We start from the raw sequence: 22,871 nt of genomic DNA, 5'->3' as shown, positions 1-22,871 counted from the left end.
ACATCCGTTCAACTCAGCTGCCTCTTAAGCAGCATCCGTTACCACTTTTCTCTCCTCCTCTAGTAAAGGAGATGTCGCTGATCGTCACCTTCCTTGTTCTTGGATCATTCATGAACATTTCTACTCCCTCTTTACGTGTTTAGTAAATTGCACTGTGTTGCCAGGTTTAGGTTTGCTCATTCTCTACATTTCCCTCTGTTGGAGTTGCTCTCTTAAGCTCTTCACCCATCACTAGCTTTCTTTTCCATGTTTTAGCTGTTCAAGTGCGTGTGATTTTGCCACCTAACTTTCCCACTACATTTTCCACACTTTCTTGTTCTTTGCCTTTCTTTAGAAGCCTTTCTTTAAAACATACTCACACGGATTTCTGTTCTTTTTTTTAAATTAACTCTTAAACTTCCTTTCCAGAATTTTAGGCAACTTTTAAAATCTTGCTTAAATTTGTGCTTAAAGGTCAGAATAGGGTAAACATGGTGTGTTCTAGAGCCAGATTCCCTCGGTTTAGAGATTTAGCTGAAGCAGAAAAAAGTCTGAGCCAGGTGGGACAGGACAAGATTTCAGCCTCACCAAGAATTTCCAAAATACAGGCAGACCGTCACAGGATGGAAGTGTGGTCCATCCAAATCCGAATCTCACAGCACAGGTGAACCCAGTGGATAATGGGGTGACGTTATAATAGTCAAAACCAGCACAGAGTCCGGACGCACCATTAGGCAAGAGCCAGGCAGCCGCAGGTTAGTAGCCTGGGCTCTGGAGCCATGGCCTGGGCTCAAACCTCCTCTGAGCTGTGTGACCTCGGGCAGGTTTCTCAACCTCCCTGTGCCTCAGTTTCATCTTTAAGTTGTTGATAATGGTGTGCCTCTCATCGGGCGGTTACAAGGAGCAAATGAGTTAGTATATGTATAGTTTAGAACAGCGCCTAGTAGGTAATGTAAGTGGTGGTCACTGTAAATTAAGTTACATGCAGGTAATAGAATGTAACAGACATTAAAAGTTATATCAGCAAAGCAAGAGGAAAAAGGTTTTGACATACAAGCTTGGTTAGAAGTGCAGGAGATGGGGAGGGGGGAGGGGGGAGGTCAGTAACCAAGACTCCCATGCAGCTGGCACAGAGGAACGTGTATGGAGCACAGGGACTCGGGGACGCTGCCTGAGCCCCACAGCCTGCAGGAAGCAATCTGTAGGGAGTGTGTCCACCCCACGCTAAGGCCCGGGAGCCCAAGGAGGGGAGGGGGTTGTTAGACTTACCACTTAGTGATTCATGTGGATTTTGGATAAATGGGAAGGATCACATGTTAGGGTGCCCATAACTTGGAGAAAATATTAGCACCCACTGGTAGAGTATGAAAGGACAGCGGTGATGAGCAGCTCTGACGAGGGCTTTTTGCTCCTAATAATGTTTCCCAAACCCAGGGAGGTGGGTCAGCCTCTCCTCAGTTTTGCTTTGTCATCTTTTGTTAGTGCCTTGCAGCCACCTGTGCACCTTTGGGCCTGTAGCACTGGCAGATCTGTAATGATCTTAACAGCCCTGACTGGCTGTAGCTAAATCAGATGCGCAAGCCTCTCTGCTCCAGCAGCGTCAGCACAAGTGCACACCTGAGGGTGGTTGAGAAGCAAGCCTCTGGCTTCTGCAGGGCCCCTCACTCTCAACTGAAAGTAATTTGCATTCTCAAAATATCTGCGAAGTTTTCTTTTAAAGTGCCTTTAACTTTCGGGAATTTCAATCTGAAGCCCAAATAATATGCGGAGAACACAGGCTCAAAAGGTGATGTTTCAAAAAATTTCTTTATTAAACTACAGTTGATTTACAATATTGTGTTAGTTTCAGGTGTACAGCTTCAGATTCTTTTTTCAGTATAGGTTATTACAAGGTATTGAATATAGTTCCCTGTGCTATACAGTAGACCTTGTTGTTTACCCATCCTACATATAACAGTTTACACCTGCTAATCCCACACTCCCAGTCCTTCCCTCTCCCTTGGCAACCACCAGTCTGTTCTCTATGTCTGTGAGTCTGTTTCTGTTTCACAGATAAGTTCATTTGTGTCATATTTTAGATTCTACATATAAGTGGTATCACATGGTATATGTCTATTCTGATTTACTTAGTATGATAATCTCCAGGTCCATCCATGTTGCTGCAGATGACATTATTTCATTCTTTTTATGGCTGAGTAGTATTCCATTATATATATGTACCACATCTTTATGCATTCATCTGTTGATGGACATTTAGGTTGCCTCCATGTCTTGGCTATTGTGAATAGTGCTGCTGTGAACATTGGGGTGCATGTATCTTTTCCAGCTATGGTTTCCTCCAGATATATGCCCAGGAGTGGGATTGCTGGATCATATGGCATTTCTATTTTTAGTTTTTTAAGGAACCTCCATATTGTTTTCCCTAGTGGCTGTACCAATTTACATTCCCACCAGCAGCATAGGACGGTTCCCTTTTCTCCATACCCTCTCTAGCATTTATTATTTGCAGACTTTTTAATGATGGCCATTCTGACCAGTGTGAGGTGACACCTCATTGTAGTTTTTTAAATTAATTTATTTATTTTTGGCTGTGTTGGGTCTTCATTGCTGCGCACGGGCTTTCTCTAGTTGCGGCAAGCAGGGGGCTACTCTTGGTTGTGATGCACGGGCTTCTCATTGCGATGGCTTCTCTTTGTTGCAGAGCGCAGGCTCTAGGTACATGGGCTTCGGTAGTTGTGGTGCGCAGGCTCAGTAGTTGTGGCACATGGGCTTAGTTGCTCCGCGGCATGTGGGATCTTCCCGGACCAGGGCTTGAACCCATGTTGGCAGGCAGATTCTTAACCACTGTGCCACCAGGGAAGTCCCCTCATTGTAGTTTTGATTTGCATTTCTCTAATTATTAGCAATATGGAGGATCTTTTCATGTACCTGCTGGCCATCTGTATGTCTTTGGAAAAATGTCTATTTAGGTCTTCTGCTCATTTTTGATTGGGTTGTTTGTTTTTTTGATACTGAGTTGCATGAGCTGTCTGTGTATTTTGGAAATTAAGCCCTTGTCAGTCACATTGTTTGCAAATATTTTCTCCCAGTCTGTAGGTTATCTTTTCATTTTGTTTATAGTTTCCTTTGCTGTGCAAAAGCTTATAAGTTTGATTAGATCCCTTTTTTTTTTTTTAATTTCTTTTGCCTTGGGAGACCTAAGAAAATTTTACTGCAATTTATGTCTGAGAATGTTCTTCCTATGTTCTCTTCTAGGAGCATTATGGTGTCATGTCTTATATTTAAGTCTTTAAGCCATTTCGAGTTTATTTTTGTGCATAGTGTAAGGGTGTGTTCTAACTTTACTGACTTACATGTGGCTGTCCAGCTTTCCCAACACCACTTGCTGAAGAGGCTGTCCTTTCTCCCTTGTACAGTCTTGCCTCCTTTGTTGAAGATTAATTGACTACATGTGTGGGTTTATTTCTGGGTTCTCTATTATGTTCCATTGATGTTATGTGTCTGTTTTTGTGCCAATATCATGCTGTTTTAATTACTGTAGCTTTGTAGTGTTGTCTAAAGTCTGGGAGAGTTATGCCTCCATCTTTGTTTTTTCCCTCAGAATTGCTTTGGCAATTCTGGGTCTTTTGTGGTTCCATATAAATTTTAGGATTATTTGTTCTAGTTCTGTGAAAAATGTCACGGGTAATTTGATAGGGATCACATTAAATCTGTAGATTGCTTTGGGTTGTGTGGCCATTTTAACAATATTAATTTTTCCAATCCAGTAGCAGGGGATATTTTTCTATTTCTTTGTATTATCTTCAATTTCATTTATCAGTGTTTTACAGTTCCCAGCATATAGGTCTTTCACATCCTTGGTTAGGTTTATTCTAGATTTTTTTTTTTTGGCGGGGCGGGGGGACACACACTATTTTAAATGGAATTGTTTTTTACTTTCCACTTCTGATATTTCATTGTCAGTATAAAGAAATGCAACAGATTTCTGTATATTGTTCTTGTATCCTGCTGCCTTGCTGAATTAATTTATTAGTTCTAATAGTTTTTGTGTGGAGTCTCTAGGGTTTTCTATATAGAGCATCCTTTCACCTGCATACAATGACAATTTTACCTCTTCCCATTTTATTTCTTTTTCTTATCTGATTACTGTATTAAGACTTCCAATACTATGTCAAATAGAAGTGGTGAGAGTGGACGTCCTTGTCTCATTCCAGAATTTAGCAGGAAGCCTTTCAGCTTTTCACCATTGAGTATTATATTGGCTATGGATTTGTTGTAAATGGCTTTTATTATGTTGAGATATGTTCCCTCTGTACCCATTTTGGTGAGATTTTTTTATCATGAATGGATGTTGAATTTTATCAAATGCTTTTTCTGCATCTATTGATGATCATGTGGTTTTTTACTTTTCTTTTGTTGATGTGGTGTATCACATTGATCCATTTGTGTTTCGAACCATCTTTGTGACCCTGGAATGAATCCAACTTGATCATGGCATATGATCCTTCTTATGTGTCATCGGATTCTGTTTGCTAATATTTTGCTGAGGATTTTTGCATCTATATTCATCAGAGATATTGGCCTGTAATATTCTTTTTTGGTAGTATCTTTGGTTTTGACATCAGGGTGATGGTGGCTTCACAGAATGACTTTGGGAGTGTTCCCACCTCTTCAGTCTTTTGGAAGAGTTTGAGAAGAATAGGTATGAGTTCTTTGTATGTTTGGTAGAATTCCCCAGTGAAGCCATCCAGTTCTGGACTTCTGTTTGCAGGGTGTTTTTTAAATTACAAATTCTTTTTCATTTCTAGCGATCAGTCTGTTCAAATTATCTGTTTCTTGATTCAGTTCTGGCCGACTGCATGTTTCAAGAAACTTGTCCACTTCTTCTAGGTTGTCTGTTTTGTTGGCATATGATTTCTTATGGTTTTTTGAATTTCTGTGGTATCAGTTCTTATTTCTCCTCTTTCATTTATTTCTTGTTTTATTTGGTTCCTCTCTTTTCTTTGTGGTGAGCCTTTCGTCTTCTCTTTTCTTCTTGATGATCCCTGGTGGCCAGAGTTTGTTGATTTTGTTTATCCTTTCAAAAAAACAGCTCTTGGTTTTTTATTGATTTTTTTCTATTTTTTTTTATCTCTTTTATTTCCTCTCTGATCTTTATTATTTCCTTCCTTCTGCTGACTTTAGGTTTTGTTTCTTCTTTTTCTAATTCTTTTAGGTTGTCTATTTGAGATTTTTCTTGTTTTTTTGAAGAAGGCCTGTATCACTATGAACTTCCCCTCTTAGGATTGTTTTTGCTGCATCCCATAGATTTTGTATGGTTGTGTTTTCACTGTCATTTGTCTCAAGGTATTTTTTAATTTTCTCTTTGATTTCATCACTGACCCATTGGTTTTTTAGTAGCTTGTTGGTTAGTCTCCATGTAGTCATTTTTTTCTCATTTCTCTTTCTCTGGTTGATTTCTAGTTTCATGCCATTGTAGTCAGAGAAGATGCTTGAAATAATTTCTGTCCTTTTAAATTTGTTGAGGCTCGTTTTGTGCCCTAGTATGTAGTCCATCCTAGAGAATGTTCCAGGTGCACTTGAAAACAATGTGTATTCTGGTTTTTTTAGACTGAGGTCCTGTAGATATTAATTAAGTCTAACTGTTCTATTGTGTCATTTAGAGTCTTCGTTTCCTTTTTGAGCCTGGAAGATCTGTCCACTGATGTCAGTGGAGTGTTAAAATCTCCTACTATTATTGTGTTCCCATCAATTTCGCCTTTTAACGTTTGTTAGTATTTGTTTTAATGTATTTATGTGCTCCTATATTGGATGCATTATATAATATTAATAATAAGAATATTATAACAAGTATAATATTCTCTTCTTGTATTGATCCTTTCATCATTTTATAGTGTCCTTCTTTGTCTTTCTTTATGGCCTTTGTTTCAAAGTTTATTTTGTCTGATATGGGTATTGCAACCCTCGCTGTCTTGTTGTTTCCATTTGCACAAAATATCTTTTTCCATCCCTTCAATCTATGTGGATCTCTTGTAGGCAGCATGTTGTAGGTTCTTGTTTTATTATCCAATCTGTCACTCTGTGTCTTTTGATTGGAGTGTTTAGTTCATAGACATTTAAGATAATTTACTGATAGGTATGTATTTATTGCCATTTTAAACCTTGTTTTCCAGTTGATTTTGTATTTCTTCTTTGTTCCTTCTTTTTGTTTTTCCTTTTGTGGTTTGATAATTTTCTTTTGTATTACACTTGAGTTCTTTTCTTATTGGTTTTTGTGAATCTATTGTATGTTTTTTTTATTTTTTAATTTAATTTTTTTATACAGCAGGTTCTTATTAGTCATCAATTTTATATACATCAGTGTATACATGTCAATCCCAATCGCCCAATTCAACACACCCCCACATCCACCCCCCCGCCACTTTCCCCGCTTGGTGTCCATATGTTTGTTCTCTACATCTGTGTCTCAATTTCTGCCCTGCAAACCGGCTCATCTGTACCATTTTTCTAGGTTCCACATATATGCGTTAATATACGATATTTGTTTTTCTCTTTCTGACTTACTTCACTCTGTATGACAGTCTCTGGATCCATCCACGTCTCAACAAATGACCCAATTTCCTTCCTTTTATGGCTGAGTAATATTCCATTGTATATATGCACCACATCTTCTTTATCCATTTGTCTGTCGATGGGCATTTAGGTTGCTTCAATGACCTGGCTATTGTACTGGCTATTGTAAATAGTGCTGCATTGAACATTGGGATGCATGTGTCTTTTTGAATTATGGTTTTCTCTGGGTATATGCCCAGTAGTGGGATGGCTGGATCATATGGTAATTCATTTTTAGTTTTTTAAGGAACCTCCATACTGTTCTCCATAGTGGCTGTATCAATTTACATTCCTACCAACAGTGCAAGAGGGTTCCCTTTTCTCCACACTCTCTCCAGCATTTGTTGTTTGTAGATTTTCTGATGATGCCCATTCTCACTGGTGTGCGGTGATACCTCATTGTAGTTCTGATTTGCATTTCTCTAATAATTAGTGATGTTGAGCAGCTTTTCATGTGCTTCTTGGCCATCTGTATGTCTTCTATGGAGAAATGTCTATTTAGGTCTTCTGCCCATTTTTGGATTGGGTTGTTTTTAATACTGAGCTGCATGAGCTGTTTATATATTTTGGAGATTAATCCTTTGTCCATTGATTCATTTGCAAATATTTTCTCCCATTCTGAGGGCTGTCTTTTTGTCTTGTTTATGGTTTCCTTTGCTATGCAAAATTCATTAGGTCCCATTTGTTTATTTTTGTTTTTATTTCCATTACTCTAGAAGGTGGATCAAAAAAGATCTTGCTGTGATTTATGTCAAAGAATGTTCTTCCTATGTTTTCCTCTAAGAGTTTTATAGTGTCTCGCCTTACATTTAGGTCTTTAATCCATTTTGAGTTTATTGTTGTGTATCGTGTTGGGGAGTGTTCTAATCTCATCCTTTTACATGGAGCTGTCCAGTTTTCCCAGCACCACTTATTGAAGAGACTGTCTTTTCTCCATTGTATATTCTTGCCTCCTTTGTCATAGATTAGTTGACCATAGGTGCTTGGGTTTATCTCTGGGCTTTCTATCTTGTTCCATTGATCTATGTTTCTGTTACTGTATGTTTTTAATTTGTGGTTACCCTGGTTTTCAAATATGGTAACCCATAGCTATAACTACTTGCTTTAGACTGATAGTCATGAAAGCTCTACACTCTAAAAGATGTACATTATCCTACTACCCTTCTCCACATTTTGATGTCCATTTTACATCTTCATGTTTATCCATTTGCTGTTCCTTGTAGTTGTAATCACATTCAGAAAATTTAAAAAAAAATTTTTAATCTATATACTGGCTTATTTAACTGACCTTCAATCCTTTTATATATCTGCCTTTCCTATTGTGATTTTCCCCTTTCTTATAGGTTCTTGCTTCATTTCTATTTAAAGAAGACCTTTCAATATTTCTTTTAGGATAGGGTTAGTATTGCTGTATTCTTTTAGTTTTTGATTGAGAAATTCTTTATCTCTTCTTTTAATCTAAATGATAATCTTGCTGGGTAGAGTATCCTAGGTTGCAGAGTTTTCCCTTTCAGGACTTTGAATAGAGCTTGCCACTCCCTTCTGGCCTGCAATGTTTCTGTAGAGAAATCAGTTGATAGCCTTATGGGGGTTCCCTTGTAACTGGCTCTTTTTCTCTTGCTGCCTTTAGAATCCTCTCTAACTGTTGCCATTTTAATTATATGTCTTGGTGTGGGACTCTCTGTACTTCTTGTCCCTGGATATCTGTTTCCTTCTTTAGGTTTGGAAAGTTTTCAGCCATAATTTCTTCAAATACATCTTGATCCACTTTTCCCTTTCTTCGCCTTCTGGAATTCCTATTATGTGTAGATTGGCACACTTTATATTATCCTATACGTCTCGTATGTTGCTTTCATTTTTTTCATTTGTCTTTCTGTCTGCTGTTCTGATTGGGTGACTTCTGTTATTCTTACAGATCACTTCGTTCTTCTGCATTATTTCGTTTGCTGTTTATTGCCTTCAGCTCGGTTTTTATCTTGGCAATTGAGTTGTCTGATTCTGATTGTCTCTTTATGGTTTCTAGTTCCTTGTTACAGTGACCTCCGTTTCTACTGACAGCCTTTCTTAATTCCTTTAGCATTTTTATTACCTCCTTTTTGAACTCAGCGGTCTGGTAGACTGGAGAGGTCTGTTTCATTGTTTTTTCTTTTGGGGACTTCTTTTTTTCTTTTAATTGGGAGTACTTCCTCTGCTTTGTCATTTTACTTTCATTTCTCTTATGCTAAGAATTTAGGAGAAACAGTTACGTACTGTGGTCTTGAAAGGCTGCTTTTATGTGGGAGCATCCTTTGTAAGGATGTAAGTCCAATATTTTTGATGCGAGGGCTACATTTGGTGTGGATGCCTGCCATGACTTTGCTCAGAGCGTGCCGGCCACTGTCCCCTTGATAAGGGGTGTGTTTGGTGCTGTGGTGACCAGAGCCTGCACTGGATATTGGGTGGGGCTTCCTCTTTGGTTGTCACAGCCCTGTCGGGGGTAGGGTTTGCTCCCCAGTTGTTGGAGTAAAAGCCCCCAGGTCCGGTTCTAAGCTGCAGTGTGAGGTAGGTGAGACTGGAGCACTGCCCCTGGAAAGGAGTTGCTGGGTGTTCCTCTGCAGGACCTGTTTGCTGGGACAGGCAACTCTGTGACGCCACCCATCACCTGGTGTGCACACCCACAAAATCAGCCTACCCTCTACCACCAGAGCGCGTGCGTCAGCTCTGCCTGCCTTCGTCACGTGCACGCTCACAAAGTGGGAGCTCCGGAAGCTGTGCCCGCTGTGAGCATGGTGTGAATGAGGCTTCCATGACGGACCCACGCTCTGTCCCACACACACCCCCATTTGCGGCCTGGACCACATCTTAGGCCCTTCGGGCTATGTCCAAATAGCCAAACCAAGTCCTCTCCTCGAGTCTGTCCGCTGAAGCCCGAGTTTCAGCACCCAGGCACTGCGCACACCAGTAAGTGCGTGTCTTGGGCTGGGAAGTGTGGTGACATGGCAGCAGTCAGTGTCGGTTCCTCTCTATCCTGCTTGTAAGCAAGCCAGTCTGGGCACACTCCTCTTGGGCAAATCCCAGGCTCCTGCAGCTACCTATCTGTCCTGGCTGAGCTCCCAGCCGGCGAGGGAGGTTCCCAGGGTAAGGAAACCATTCCTCTTTCATGGCTCCCTCCCAGGAGCACAGGTCCCACCTTGATTCCCCTCCTTTTTTCCCTTTAGTCTTACCAGGTTACATGGGGATCTTTCTTACAGCTTCAGTTGTATGAGATCTTCTGCCCGCTTTCAGTTGGTATTCACTGTCTGTTCTTTCAGGCGACTTCTCTTTTTCTTTTAATGGGGACTGCTTCCTCCACTTTTTCATTTAGCACTTTCAGTTGGTGTTCTGTGAGAACTGTTCCAGTTGTAGATGTATCTTTGACGTATTTGTGGGGGGAGGTGAGCTCCACGTCCTCTGCCCTGCCACCTTGATCTCCTCCTCCCAAAAGATGATTTAAGAAGTAGATATTTTCTTTAAGCTGAACTGACATTTGTCTTCCCTGGGATCAGCTCATGCAGTTAATGAACTCGTGGACACTGGCATCTCACTGGTTGGGTGAGCTGGGCCTGGCCACCAGGTCTGGGAGCTGGGTTTGGACCTTCTTGGAGGAGTCTTGGTTTCCAGCTGGGACCAAGATGATGATCTGGCAACTCTCCTGGTGGCCCTTGACTTTCCCCTGTCATCTTCTCTCCACCCAGCTCTACCTGCATACCACCTTCCCTTCGCCAGAACCACCCCTGAGGGCTTGGGGGACTGAGATTCCTGTCTCCACTGGGTGACATCCTGAGGGGCTGGACCCAGGTCAGGGCAGGGAACCATCTGGAACTCCAAAATCCTGAAACTTCTGACATACAGCCCATGTTACGGTGTGTTTCCTATGACCCTATACACGTGACGGGCACATTTATGGTCCAGAAAGTGACGCTGACTTCAAGAACATGAATGTGTCTCGTTTATGCACCCACGAGAAGGGAGGCTTTACCTGTCTGTGCTGTTCTCGATGAGGTTATCGGCTGAGCTGTCAGCTCTGACTGCTGCTGTAGGCTTGGAGCTGGGCTTGGTTGCTCCTCCACAGGCATCTGTGGAGCACCAACTTGGTGCCGGAGCTTTTGCAGGCCCTGGGTGCAGAGTCAGGAGACCAGTTATTAGATGGGATAGAATGTTTAAAGCAGAAAAAAAAACAAAGTTCACATAGACAATTAAAAACCAGATGGTCTGAGTGGAGTGCAGGAATTAAAATAAAGGGATGTGACGGTGACGGGAGACTCCTCTGGGGTAAGTGATTTGGGACGGCTTATCTGGGGGAAGACAGGCTGAGGAGCAAAGCGCAGTGGCAGGGCAGGCGAAGCAGATGGTGATGAGCCTGCGGGAAGGAGGAGCTAGACTGGAGGCAGCGGGGCTGTGAGAGAAAAGTGGAGGCTTGAGTTTTCATCTCGAGTCTTTGGGAAACCCCTGTAGTGGCATGTTCTGGTCCCGTTTTAACACATGGCTTGGGCTGCGTTTGCACAAGCGTGGGAAAGTTTGGGAGGTGGTTTCGGTGCAGCAGGGGCGACAGCCCTAAGGTAGGAGTTGGGAGGAATGGGGTGTGCTTGGCAGGTGGAGTCGACAGGACCCGATGGGGAGGGGCAGAGAGTCATCCAGGGTGACGTCTGCAGTTTGGGTCCGAGTAGCCGGCTGGTAGTGGTCCCTGAGATGGGGGCGACTGGGAGAAAAGTTGGCCGGGGTGGGAGGTGAGGGATTCAGAGTGCTGGCCTGTTTGGGTGTCAGCAAATCTCACACTTCTACATTTTGTCAAATGGTAAAATGAACCAACCCCTCCAGAGGGAGAGGAGGTGGATGTAACTCCCTGCTGGTGCTGTCCCTGCACCTTGCTGCCCCTCCACCCACTGCTTGGGGTTGTCAGAGCCTGATGGCATCGCCAGGCCCAGGACAGATCTGGAGTTTTTAACTGTTACTTCCGAATGTGTTCAGCCTGCTGCTTGTTTGAGGAACTTTCCTCTAGATCTAACAGACAAAAATTGTTTTTGTGAAAATGCGGTACTTCAAAAGGCCTGTTCTCTACTTCCCTTTTCACCTGAATTGCCAGGCCCTTGCTTAATTCTGCCCTGACTCTAAGTACATGACCTCAAACAAGTGACAGGATAGAGGAGACATGCTTGTGGTTGCCGGGGTGGATGGGGAGGGAGGGCACAGCTGTGCACGAGGGAAGCGCCCTCTCCTGCTGGCCCCGCCCACAGTGGGCGGGGCTTCCTTCCAGGCAGTGGTGCTCTACCCCAGCTGTGCAATAGAATCATCCAGGGGAGCTTTGCTAACCCCCAGGCCACACCCCAGCCCATTAAATCAGGACGGAGTGGGGTAGGAGAAGTAGGGATGGGTGATGGCAGTGCTGTCACCAGGACTGTGCACCTGAGGCTGGCGGGACTCAGGGACCCTGGTCCCCCAGGTGCTGTTGCTGAGCTGAACTGACCTGAGAACCCAGTTCATGTTTGAGCTGCTGTCGTGGGATGAGACGGCCTGGCCGCAGAGGCCCTCAGCCTGGCTCCAGCCACTCAGCTCCACACTCACAGAGACTGGAGGCCTCTAGCAAACAAACAGGCAGAGATGAATGCACAGGTTTGGCCTGTCCCCAGCCAAGACCTGCCCAGATAGAGTCCTTCTGGGCAGGTGGTTGTTGCTTTGGGGGAAGGAGTAATGGAATAGCTGCTAACAGATTGAAAATTGCGCAATACTGTAATCAACTGATTTCCTGAGCGATGTGAGTAGAAGGATCCCAAAACTGGTTATGGGCTCAGCGAGGCAGAGTCTCTGCTGCGAGCCCGGGAGGATGAAGCCCCGTCTGAGGACTGCAGGTCTCAGAACACACTTCTGTACTTCTCCACAGGGAAGAAGGGATCTGGTTACTCACCGTTTCTCAGGTTAAGCTGCATGTCTGGCCAGCACGCGTAGTGATTCGGTTCCTGTTGCAGGCAGACCTCCGAGATACCCTGGGCTTGGTTCCAGGCCACTGCAATAAAGCGAGTCACGTGAATTTTTGGTTTTCCAACTTATATGAAAGTTATGCTTACACAGCATTATGTCTATAAAAACAGTGTACATACCTTAGTTAGAAACTAATGCTGTTTGAAAAATGGCACCAACAGAATTGCTCAACACAGGATTGCCACAAACCTTCAATTTGTAAAAAACTCAATTTCTGTGAAGCACAGTGAACGAGGTCCACCTGTATAATCATTGCTAATAATGATGCCAGAAATCAGTCTGTGCTTTTTACAGAGTAATTTGGAGCGTGAGTGTTTTAATGAAGCATGAGTTGAGGAAAATTTCGTTCTCTCTTCATTCTGGTGCTTTTTATGGGGAAGAAGTCAGGACTTTTATCCTGCTTGTATTTTTAATAAGGTTTTGATGGAAGAATCCCCAAAGAAGCCAGTTTTTTCACCCCACCCTCCAGGCGGGGCAGCTAAAGAGAAGACGCCAAAGAGCTGAGCTGCAGGAGGCAGCGTGAGGCCCTGAGGGGACGGCGCCTCCCCGCCAGAGCACACACGGTGGCCTGGATCTGCCCAGCATGGCCCGCGACGCCGGCTTGCGTGCTGGTGAAGGACGGCAGACAGCAAACCAGTGACTCCCCGCCCTGGGTTTGTCCACGGAGAAACTTCGAGGGCTTGCTGAAAGTTCAGAGAGTCGTGGGTCCCTCTACAAGCCAGCATGACGGCATCTTAGCATCTCGGGGAGGTACAAAGAGTCTGCATTTAACAAGGTCTCAGGACCCTTAAGTGACCACAGGACCAAATGATCACCAGGGTTCCTTCAGAGCAGCAATTTCGTGCTTCTGGAGTTAGTTCTGCCAATGCCCACCATTTCACCAGTAGGCGAGGATGTGGAAAGCTTCGCTGGGGCAGGGGGCAGTTGCATTACAAGTTACATGACCACACACTGAGGGGATCCAGACCAAGAGCAGTGGGCAGCGGCCGGTTGACCCAGGAGAAGCTGTCTCGAGGCCAGATGGCATCTGACCCCATCTTTCAGGCAGGAGCCGAGCAGGCCTGCCCCATTTGTGCAGGAAAGGTTGCCGCGCCGCTCACTGACCTCAAATCCAGTTGAACTCTTCACCTCAGGCAGGCGGGCCGTTGCAGTTTGTTTCCTCTCGGCTGCTGGGTTTCTTCTTGGGACTTTAGCTACAGGTCTTAAGTTCTGGTCCTGCTCCCTGCCACTTCCCAGGGCCTCGGCACTGCTGAGGAAGGCCAGGTAGAGGTCATGGGGGCATAATAAGCCTTCCCGCCCCCCACGGGCCACGTTGCCTTTGGGGATCACAGAGCTCTGTGAGGCAGATCGAGCCCTGAGGGACCCAGCCATGGGACGGCGGGGGGGTGGGTGGTGGGTGGAGTGGGGTTGGCTCGACCCAGAGGCCTGGGGGCCTGTCACTCTTCAGCTTCAGAAGTAGCCTTGCTCCAGGACAGGCGAGGAAAGGGCACGAGTGGAGACAGGAGCTCCTGTGTAGACTGCCTGAGGCATGAGGAGCAGGGGGCGAGGGCGGGGGGGGGGGTGGTCCCTGCCCCGGTTCCTACCTTTGCTTCCAGCGGCACAGTTAAGTGTAGACGAGCCCGTGACATCCAGGAACCGCTACCCTTAGGAGCTGCCCTCAACAGGGCAGGCACTGCAGGTGGGCAGTCGTCCAAGCCCAGTGGGTTCTGAGTCTCTTCCCCGGCCTGGGCCAAGCCCCCAACCTGGGACCTGAAAGAAGAGGCATCTTCGAGAAGCTAGGTTACTGGGTCATTCAGGGCAGAGGGCTCGTCAGATGGCTGCCCTCGGCCTCGCAAGGTCTGCGGGATGCTCTGGCCTGACGCCAAGGGGCTCCCCCCTCCGCAGCCACACACGCGGGGGGGGGCTGTTTGCAGCTCACAGGGAGCCTCGAAGGCTTGTGGAGGGCAAGTGTGGCTGGTAGATTCTGTGACAAACTAGGGAATGTCGTATCCTCATTTTGATGCTAGTTTAGTTAAATTTATGTCGCTTTTAGTTTCTTACGGTTACTTGTCAAATCAGGAAATAGATTCATCTTCTGTGCCTCACCCCCTTTCTGTCTCTCATAAATAGACATGTTTAAAGGTCTCATAAGTATTAAATGACACCAGCTGCAAGAGTCTGAAGTGCATCTGGGGGGAAATACTACATTTTACATCAGTAGTTGACAGTCGAAGTGGGCTCGTGAGAGGACGGGAGACATGAGTAACAGAAAAGGTAGCAGAGGCAAAAACTAACCTCTGGGGGCATTCGGGTGGCATGGCCGTTCTGCTTCTCCAGGTTTGTGAACTAAATCACACCATCTCCGCCGTCCTGTCAGGCTGAAGGTCGCATAAACCCCGCAGCTGAGGGGTGCCTGCTCTAGGCCTGCTCAGAAGCTGCGGGAAGAGCCCGTCCCCACTCGGCACCTCCCGCATCAGGAGCCGTCCCCCAGACCTAGGCAGGCCCCTCCCCAGCCCAGATGGACAGGGGCCAGCTGCTGGGAGCCCATCTCGGCACGGCCCTGCGGAAGGCAGAACAGGCTAGAAAAGAGGAGGACTGACCGGAGTAACGGGGGCCTCCTGAGATGCTACAGGCCTACAGGAGCCTTCGGGGAGGGAAGCAGGTTGCAGCAGGAGGCAGAGGCGTTCGACTTGCAGTCTGTGAACCGGCCTCCTCTCCCCGAAAGCCGGCGGGAGTGTGCGCCGTGTCCAGCCCGTGTGGTGTTTGGGGCTCCCAAGAGGGGCAGCCAGGTACCCGGGCACCAGCAGCGTTTGTGCTCAGAGTCTTGTTTTCTCCATAAGTAACAGCTGTTATCAGAAATCTCCGTGTGTATTTTAAGCCAAATCCCAAAGGAGTTATTCATTGGTTCAGTACCCAGGGCAGAGCTCTATGCACACTGTCCAGCACCCAGGGCACAGAGGCGGCCGGGGCCCCGGGACTGGAGCAGCAGGACTCCCACCGCCCCGGGGCCGTGATGCCGGAGCGGGGCCTGGGCCGCCCCTGAGGCGCCACCGCCCAGCCTCACGTGACTCAGCGTGTCCTGTGTTCTCTCAACAGCAGATGAAGCACGTGGCCGAGAACCTGAAAGAGGACTGGAGGGAAGGCGGGAAGGAGGAGGCACCCTGAGGGCCGGTGGAGCCAGCGGGCGCCCTCCCCGCGCGGAGCCCCGCACGCACGCACGCCGCCCGACCTTGCTCTGGAGCCATCGCTGCCCAGCCTGGCACGTGGGCGAACCGCCAGCTCCCCGGGTTGCCCTCACAGTGACCGTCGGGTCGGCAGGCGGGGTGTCCAGCGAGGTGGTGTTGCCGACGCTCGACGACGCGAGGTGCCTCTCTCTGGCTCTGTCCTGCTCTATGTTCACAGACCCTTTATTCACGGAACAGAGGTCACCAAGCTATTAAAGGCCTCATGCCCGCCTGATGCCTCCTTCCGTGTGTGGATGGAGCAGCCCGTCTGCTCCGGGCTGGGTCGTGGAAGGGGGAGCCGCCAGGGCAGCCGAGGGCCGGGCCCGCCTCGAGGCTGGGCCGCTTCCAAGGCGTGCGGAAGCCCCAGGGGTCCTTGGGAGGTTCTGCTGCTGCTAGGCCTTCCCTGGGGGTGCGCGGCAGGGGCCGCTGGGCTACCTTCAGCACAGCTGGCCGGCTGGGCCACAACTGGGGGGGCTGTTCCGGCTGTGCCCGCAGGGGTGCCAGCACAGCAGCCCCCGTCCCCCCGGAAACCGCCCTCCGGGCTCCTGGCTCTGGTCCAGCCCCGGGGACCACCCCGCTCGGGCCAGGCCTGGCTTCCTTTCCCACCAGCTGCTCAAAGTGCCCCAGACAACAGCCAGCCCTGCCCCACTGGGGCCCTCATAGCCAGGACACCGGGCCCATCTCGGGAAGGCCGGGAAGGGTGGGCAGGTCTAGACCCGTGTCCCTCGCTCCGAGCCCGGCCCCTCGGTTCCCTCCTTCACATCACGACTGGGGTGGCCACGGCAGGCCCGCTCCACGCATGCTTTTGGAAGCCCAGCTCTCCCGTCTGCCCCGCGTGGTTCAGCGGGTGCTGCCAGACTGTCGTCTTTGCCAGCATGGACACCTGTGGTCAGTCTTGCCCTGCCCCCTTGGTCTGAGGCCTTGCATGGCACAAGTACTCACTGGTGGTTCCGTGCTCGATGGACACTTTCTAGAGCATTCTTGTGTCTTAAAACACCAGGGAACGGTAGCCGCCACTCCAGTCCTGAGCTGCCAAGAGCTTCCCTGCAATTCCAGCCTGGGCGCCTGTGTTTGCTGGGAAAGGAGAAAGTTCAGGTGGGTCCTTGGACCCAGCTGTCTCCCCCAGAGCGGGTTTTGGGGACCAGTCACATGAGTGCAGTTGGGTGTGAGGCAGTGGGTTCCGAGTGGACCCCATCAGCTCACCTCCCCACCCACGGGCTCACAGCTGCTCTCCAGGCTGGCCCTCCTCGCCCTGCGACAGTGCGGACCCCGGGCTCCCTGCACTCACGACTGTCTTTCCCAGAAGCCTTCCCCTGCCCTTCCTCAGTCTGACGCAGCAGAACCACGTCACTTACCCAGGACTAAGCCAGTCATGCTCGGGGGAAACGGGACCGGGTCAGCCTGGACGCAGGGACCCACCTCACTGGGGCGGGCTTCTGGGCCTCGGGGAGGAGGAGGATGGACGTGGGAGCCGGTCAGGTGGAGACAAGAGGGAGGCTGGCAGGAAGGAGATGCCACGTAGGCCCGCTAGGCCCCCGGAACTCCTCTTTGTGTCCCAGCGCTCGGAGTCGGTGGCGTCTGGCTCGTGGCAGGTGCCCAGGAGCAGGGGTGGAAGAAACCAAGGTGTCCTTCACTGCACGTCTCATAGTCCCTCGTCACCCTAACCGGCCTGAGGGAGACACCCAGGATGACACTGCCCACCGCCGCTCACCGGCCCCCATGCGTGAGGAGGATGCCCGGCAGCGCTCCCCCGGCCTGCTCCCGCCCCCGCCGCCCCGCTGCCCTGCTAGCCCTGGGGTCCTCGTGCCCCACCCCCAACTCAGCTGCACTGCTCCCCACTTCTCCCAGACACCCCGAGGATTCCAGCCGCGGGAGAGCCCTCCTCTCGTCGTTCCTAGCCCGCCTTCCCCCGTGGAGTGGACAAGAGCTGCAGGCACTGCCTACCTGGAGCAGGTGAGGCAGGAGCCCAAGCCCGGGTAAGAAAAGGAGCATAAAGCGATGGCGCCAGCAGGAGCCTGAGGCAGCAGTGTCTCCAGACCGAGCAGGGAGCGGGCGGCCGGGAACCCGGTCTCCTGTGCACACAGCCCGCCCCGGTTCTCAGGGCGCGTGAGGCCTTGCCCACACCGCAGTGACCCCAGGTCTTTGGACCCAAGCCCGGTCACCAGACGGCTCTCGAGGAGCCGCTGCGTGGGCAGGTCCCCAGAGAAGAGCCTCAGCACCTGGGGAGAGCTGGAGACAGGTGATGCCCCCATTCCCGCACGAGCCCCATCCCGCTGGCCCTGCTGGGAGGGTCCCAGCGAGACGAGGCGTGTGCAGCCGCAGAGGTGGCCCTCACTGGGCGTGACGCTCTCTGGGGCAGAGCCAGGCCGCAGCGCCGCTCCTTGCCTGCCGTGGCCTCTCCCCTGACTACCACCCTCCCTCAAGCCATGAAATACAGACTGTCACTGAGTCCACAGATTGCCAGTGCACGCTGGCCCAATTCACATCTCAGCCCGACTATCCCCTCTCACGCCACCAGCATGACATTCAGTTCTGGGCCACTGACAGTCACTGGGCCTCCGGGGGCAGAGGCTGGGCCCGTGCCCCCCACACAGGCGCCCCCTTGCTCTCTATGGTCAGCCTGGTGGGCCTGCTGCAGGCGGGGGGGGGGGGGCAGGCAGTGGACCCTTCTCTCCCCCCTGGTGGCCACAATGACTCACTCCCCACCAGCGGCTCCAGAGCTCAGACGTGAGAACAAATCTTTATGCTGCTGACTTCTGGGAGGAAACTAGAAGCAAATGGTTAGGGATACCCAGCCCTACAGTGAAGCCGGAGGCCACTTCCCTCCTTGATACGCCCTCTGGGCCTCAGTTTCCTCCTATTGTCCCTATTTTATAGATGAGAAAACTGAGGCACAGGGGGCTTCTGGGAATTCACAGCAGCGTGGCCCACATCTGCCAGGACGGTGCTTGCAGCCTGTACCAGGCCCTCGGCCCCAGCGCTCTCTCAGCCCTGACCCTGGAGCTCCTGCCCTCCTTCCAGCAGGAAACTAGCAACAAGAAGATGGAAGACCAAAGGCCACAGAACAAGAACCCTGGGATCCAGACTCTTCCTGACCCAGTTTAACCCACGGCCCTGCAAGGACAGCCCCCGGCACCGGGCAAGCAGCAGGTAACGGCGAGCTTCTTGCGGGTCAGCCGAGTCCGAGGACTGCCCTCCGTGCCCCGCCCTAGGTGGCCTGAAGAGAGGGGACCTGACAGAAGTGGAGTGACCAGCAGCTTCCAGGGCCACCAGGGACTGGAGGAAAGACATGACCCCTCTGCCGGGGCAGCTGTGTCCTCAGGACTGTCCAGCCTGGAAGCACCCTTGCGTCACCACCACGAGGGGCCACAGCCTCTGCAGAGGAAGGAAGGCGCTTCCCCGCGTCCTGACCAGAGGCCCGTCTGTGGTCTCTGGTGTCTGTACAAGCAGGCACCCGGGAAGGCTATGGGACGCTCCTCCTCCCAGCCTCCTAAGAGTCAAAGTTAGGAGGTCTTGCGAGCTAGCTGGGGCCCCAGCCAAGCCCTGCACTGGGTGGGCAGTGAGGCTGGCATCAGCAAGTGGGCCTCAGAGAGTGGCCGCAGACCCCAAGAGAGAACCACCTGCACCCTGTTCACTGAGGACGCTCGGGTGCCGCCACCCAGGCCTGAGGAACGGGGTTCTGGCAGCTTGGCCTGGGGCTCCACGTCTTTGAGGATGCCTGCAATGGACGCTGCCACACGCTGCACGCTCTGGAGTGTGAGAACTGAGGGGAGCAGAGGCCCTGCCGGTTTCTCCCCAGGAGGGGCCAATGCTAACAGCCCCGCAGAGCCTGCCCCCTCCCCTGCTGCCTCGTCACCACATGCCAGGTCGGGGCCCCCATGGTCTGGCAGGGATCTGGAGCAACAAGCACCTCCCTTGCACTGGATAGGCACCCCTGGGCCTGAACAGGACCTGGGCAGAGGAGCAACGGGGCGCAGGACCAAACAGACCTTCCAGTTCCAACACCCGGCGCTGGCATGCCCCACGACCCTTTGAAAGCCCCTGGGATACCTGGGCAGGTCAGAGGCAGAGCCGCCACCACTCAGGAGGGAGGGGACGCCAGGCTTCTTGCTAACTGGTCTGTGAGCCTCACGTGATCAACTAACGTAAAAGAGATACGATGGCATTTTCCCTTGAGCTTGTGGCACAGATCACGCAGATGACACGTGGCCTCCTCTCTGGACCTTTCTGGCTGCTGGTGAACTCCCTCAGGGGACGGGGAGAACGCGGCACAAAGCATCGGGATCACGTGGCTCCTTCCGCTACCCACTGTCTTCTCCTGTGCACAGCCGAGAGCACCGCGGCCCAGGCAGGAGGACACAGGAAGGGCACAGCCGGGTGAGCCCAGGTCTGCTGACCCCCGCCCCGGCAGGTGTCCAACAGGCCCAAGGTGTGAAGGCAGTCATCTGCTCGGGACCAGGAAAATCATCAAAGTGCCGAACAAAGGACCAGAGGGCAACTCAGTAGTGCAGACACAGATCCACGCTGCCCTTTACACAGCTGTCTGGCTCAAAAACAGGAAACCAATGTTTCCACGCTAAGGGAGGCTAAGAGCCACTACAGTGACCTCTGCCCCTCCCATCCCAGAACACAAGGCCGAACACTGGCACCGCAGATGGAGTCAGCTAAATAAACGGGGAGACCAAGCGTGGTACCAACAACTGCCTTCCAGGACCCGCCCGACTGCCCACCAGCCGGGGCGCCCTGCCTGTGCCCTGGACGAGCAGCCCCTGGCATTTGGGCCACAACTGAGGGAAGGATACAGGTAGGGATCTGCGTTAATAACCTGAACCGACCCAGTGATGTGCTGACTCCCACCTGAACCGTGTGCCCACTGGTCCAGGTATTTGCTGTGCTTCCTACACAAACACGCTGAAGGTACCGACTCCTTAACACACCACAGGCATCCCGGGGCCGAGAGACGCTTCTTCCTCGGTCCTAATCTGCTCCCAGACAGTGGGTCCCAGGGACGCTTCGGCACGCTGGAACCCCTTGGGACATGTTGTGAGACCAGGTCTCAGCCCCTGACTCCAAATGCCTTCCCATCACGAGGTGTAATGAGCTGCCCGACATGGTCTCATCTGTGTGTCCGCATCCCTCAGGGCCAGGGGTCTCACAGAATTTGGAATTCTTTCAGGTATTAGAAAGGTAACAAGATGCAGAGACATCTGTTATGTAAGAGCTCCAGTGTGGTTTAAAGTGAACCCACAGCCTAGTGCTTTAATACTGCTTTGCCCAGCCCTCTGGAAGGTCAGAGGTCATCCACTGTCTCCCCTCGCCGCACGCAGCCGGGCAACCTGAGGGGTGGGCTCTGGGGTCGGGTCAGCGCCGTGCCTGTGGACAGGCCCTGTACCCTTCTGAGCCCCACAGCCCACCTACCGGTCCCTTCCCACGGGGCGCTCTCAGAGTACCGCCCGCACACTCACCATCACCGCAGCCACCTCACTGCCGACACTTCTCAGAGAGGCCTCCTCAGGACCTGCTTCCACCTCTCGTTCTCCTCTGCCTCAGAGCTGTCTCTGCTGCTCAGAGACCACAGCCTCAGTGAGCAGTTCTTGGGCTCACCTGTCGCTCTCCCGCTCGGTGGCCTCCACTCCTTGTTTCCCTGATGCCTCCTCTCAGCCCCACACTTGAGGCGGCCCCTGGGCTTCTGTCTCTGGCCTCGGCTGCTCTCTCTGGGCCTCTGCTCTCGCCAAAGCCTCCCATCCTCGTGGCTGAGATCACCTCCTTCACACCTGCAGAATACAGAGCTAACCCCTCGGCCAGGTGCATAACCTGCAGCGCCCAGTGCGTCCCCCTTTTCCAAAGTTTCAGGAATTTCAAGACAACAAACTAAGAGCAGTGTTAGGCAAGAGAGGGCCCTTCTAAGCGGGGGCCCTGAGTGACAGTGGGATGTTGAGTCTGTCTCCTTTCCACCCTAACACTGATGTTCCACCTGGCAACAATCTTTCTAGCCATGCCCCGCAGTCCTCCAGTTCTCCCAGTCTTCCAGTCCAGAAACCCTGGAGTCCCTGTGACCCTTCTCTCCCAGCACAGTCCACGCCTGTCTCCTGTGGCTCACAGGGACCGATGACCCGATCCTACCCAGCTCAATTCTCTGCCTCCTGCACTCTCCCTCCCTCCCCTGGCTCACCTGTCTTGGAACTCTCCTGGCCCTCACAGCAGTGCCCTGTGACCCGTCGCCACCTCTGATGGTCATCTGGTGCTAATTTAAATCCCTGTTTCTTCCCCAAGGGCATTATGAACTCACAAGGACCAAGGTTCTGTGTTTTCCCTCTTCTTGACTTTCCAACACGTAACGCTTTGCTGGGAGAGAGCTGTTCGGGAGTCGGGGATCCTCAAAATTACAAACGACTCTAGCAGTCACAATGTGCTTGGCTTCCATCAGCTCAAGAAAGGCTAGATCCCATTTCCCCTTCTCAACTATCCCTTGCCAGATCCAGAAGCCTGAGAGGAACCCAATCCCTGCTGGACTTTGGGGCAAAGGGGTAGCCTGGCATATCCTGCTGCACAAGGAGTGAGCAAGAACTGGAATCTGCCGTCTTTGACTGAGAGCGATCGCTACATGTGCGTGAGAAAACTACCTGGAGCTGGAGAAAGAAGCCCCCCGGAAAGCAGTAGACAGACCAACGCTTAGAACTTACACAAAGCTGAGAACAGTTCATGCTCCCACCAGCCAGAGTGGAAAGAGTTCAGTAGAGTGCTTAGAAGGGTACCGCTTCAGTGGTGGGCCAAATTAGCCCTGAAGACTGCTCTGGATCTGTCCTAACACACTTTAAAAGCAAGACCCAAAAGGATCCAACTGATTCCAAGTAACCCTATGCCAAAACGAAACCCAGCACTTTTTACATGAATACAAAATCCAGCACTCAACAATGTGAAATTCACGGTGTCCAGCACTGCAATAAAAAAACTGTCAAGCTAGAATTCTATACCCAATAAAAACAGCCTTCACAAATGAAGTAAAAATACCTTTTCAGACAAGCAAAAGCTGTCAGAATATAGTCAGCAGACCTGCACTATAAAAAATTTTAAGTTCTACAG

General features: G+C 50.5%; 1 protein-coding gene across 2 annotated transcripts in view; it reads left to right on the top strand.

Moving 5' to 3' along the window:
• Window positions 1–16,145, top strand: part of ANO10 (anoctamin 10) — a 228,083-nt gene extending 211,938 nt beyond the window's left edge. The window contains exon 13 of one of the 2 annotated variants that reach the window (XM_030830240.3): window positions 15,664–16,145. In XM_030830240.3, the coding sequence (XP_030686100.1) occupies window positions 15,664–15,729 (66 nt within the window). In that variant the 3' untranslated portion in view covers window positions 15,730–16,145. Of the gene's footprint in view, window positions 1–15,660 lie in introns of both variants that reach the window. The other variant, XM_030830239.3, reaches the window with a different exon arrangement.
• Window positions 16,146–22,871: the final 6,726 nt, after the last annotated feature.

The sequence above is a fragment of the Globicephala melas genome, chromosome 11, assembly GCF_963455315.2.
Source record: "Globicephala melas chromosome 11, mGloMel1.2, whole genome shotgun sequence".
Lineage (NCBI taxonomy): Eukaryota > Metazoa > Chordata > Mammalia > Artiodactyla > Delphinidae > Globicephala > Globicephala melas.
Note: the sequence above shows the minus strand (reverse complement) of the source record. Positions and strands in the feature narration are given on the sequence as shown.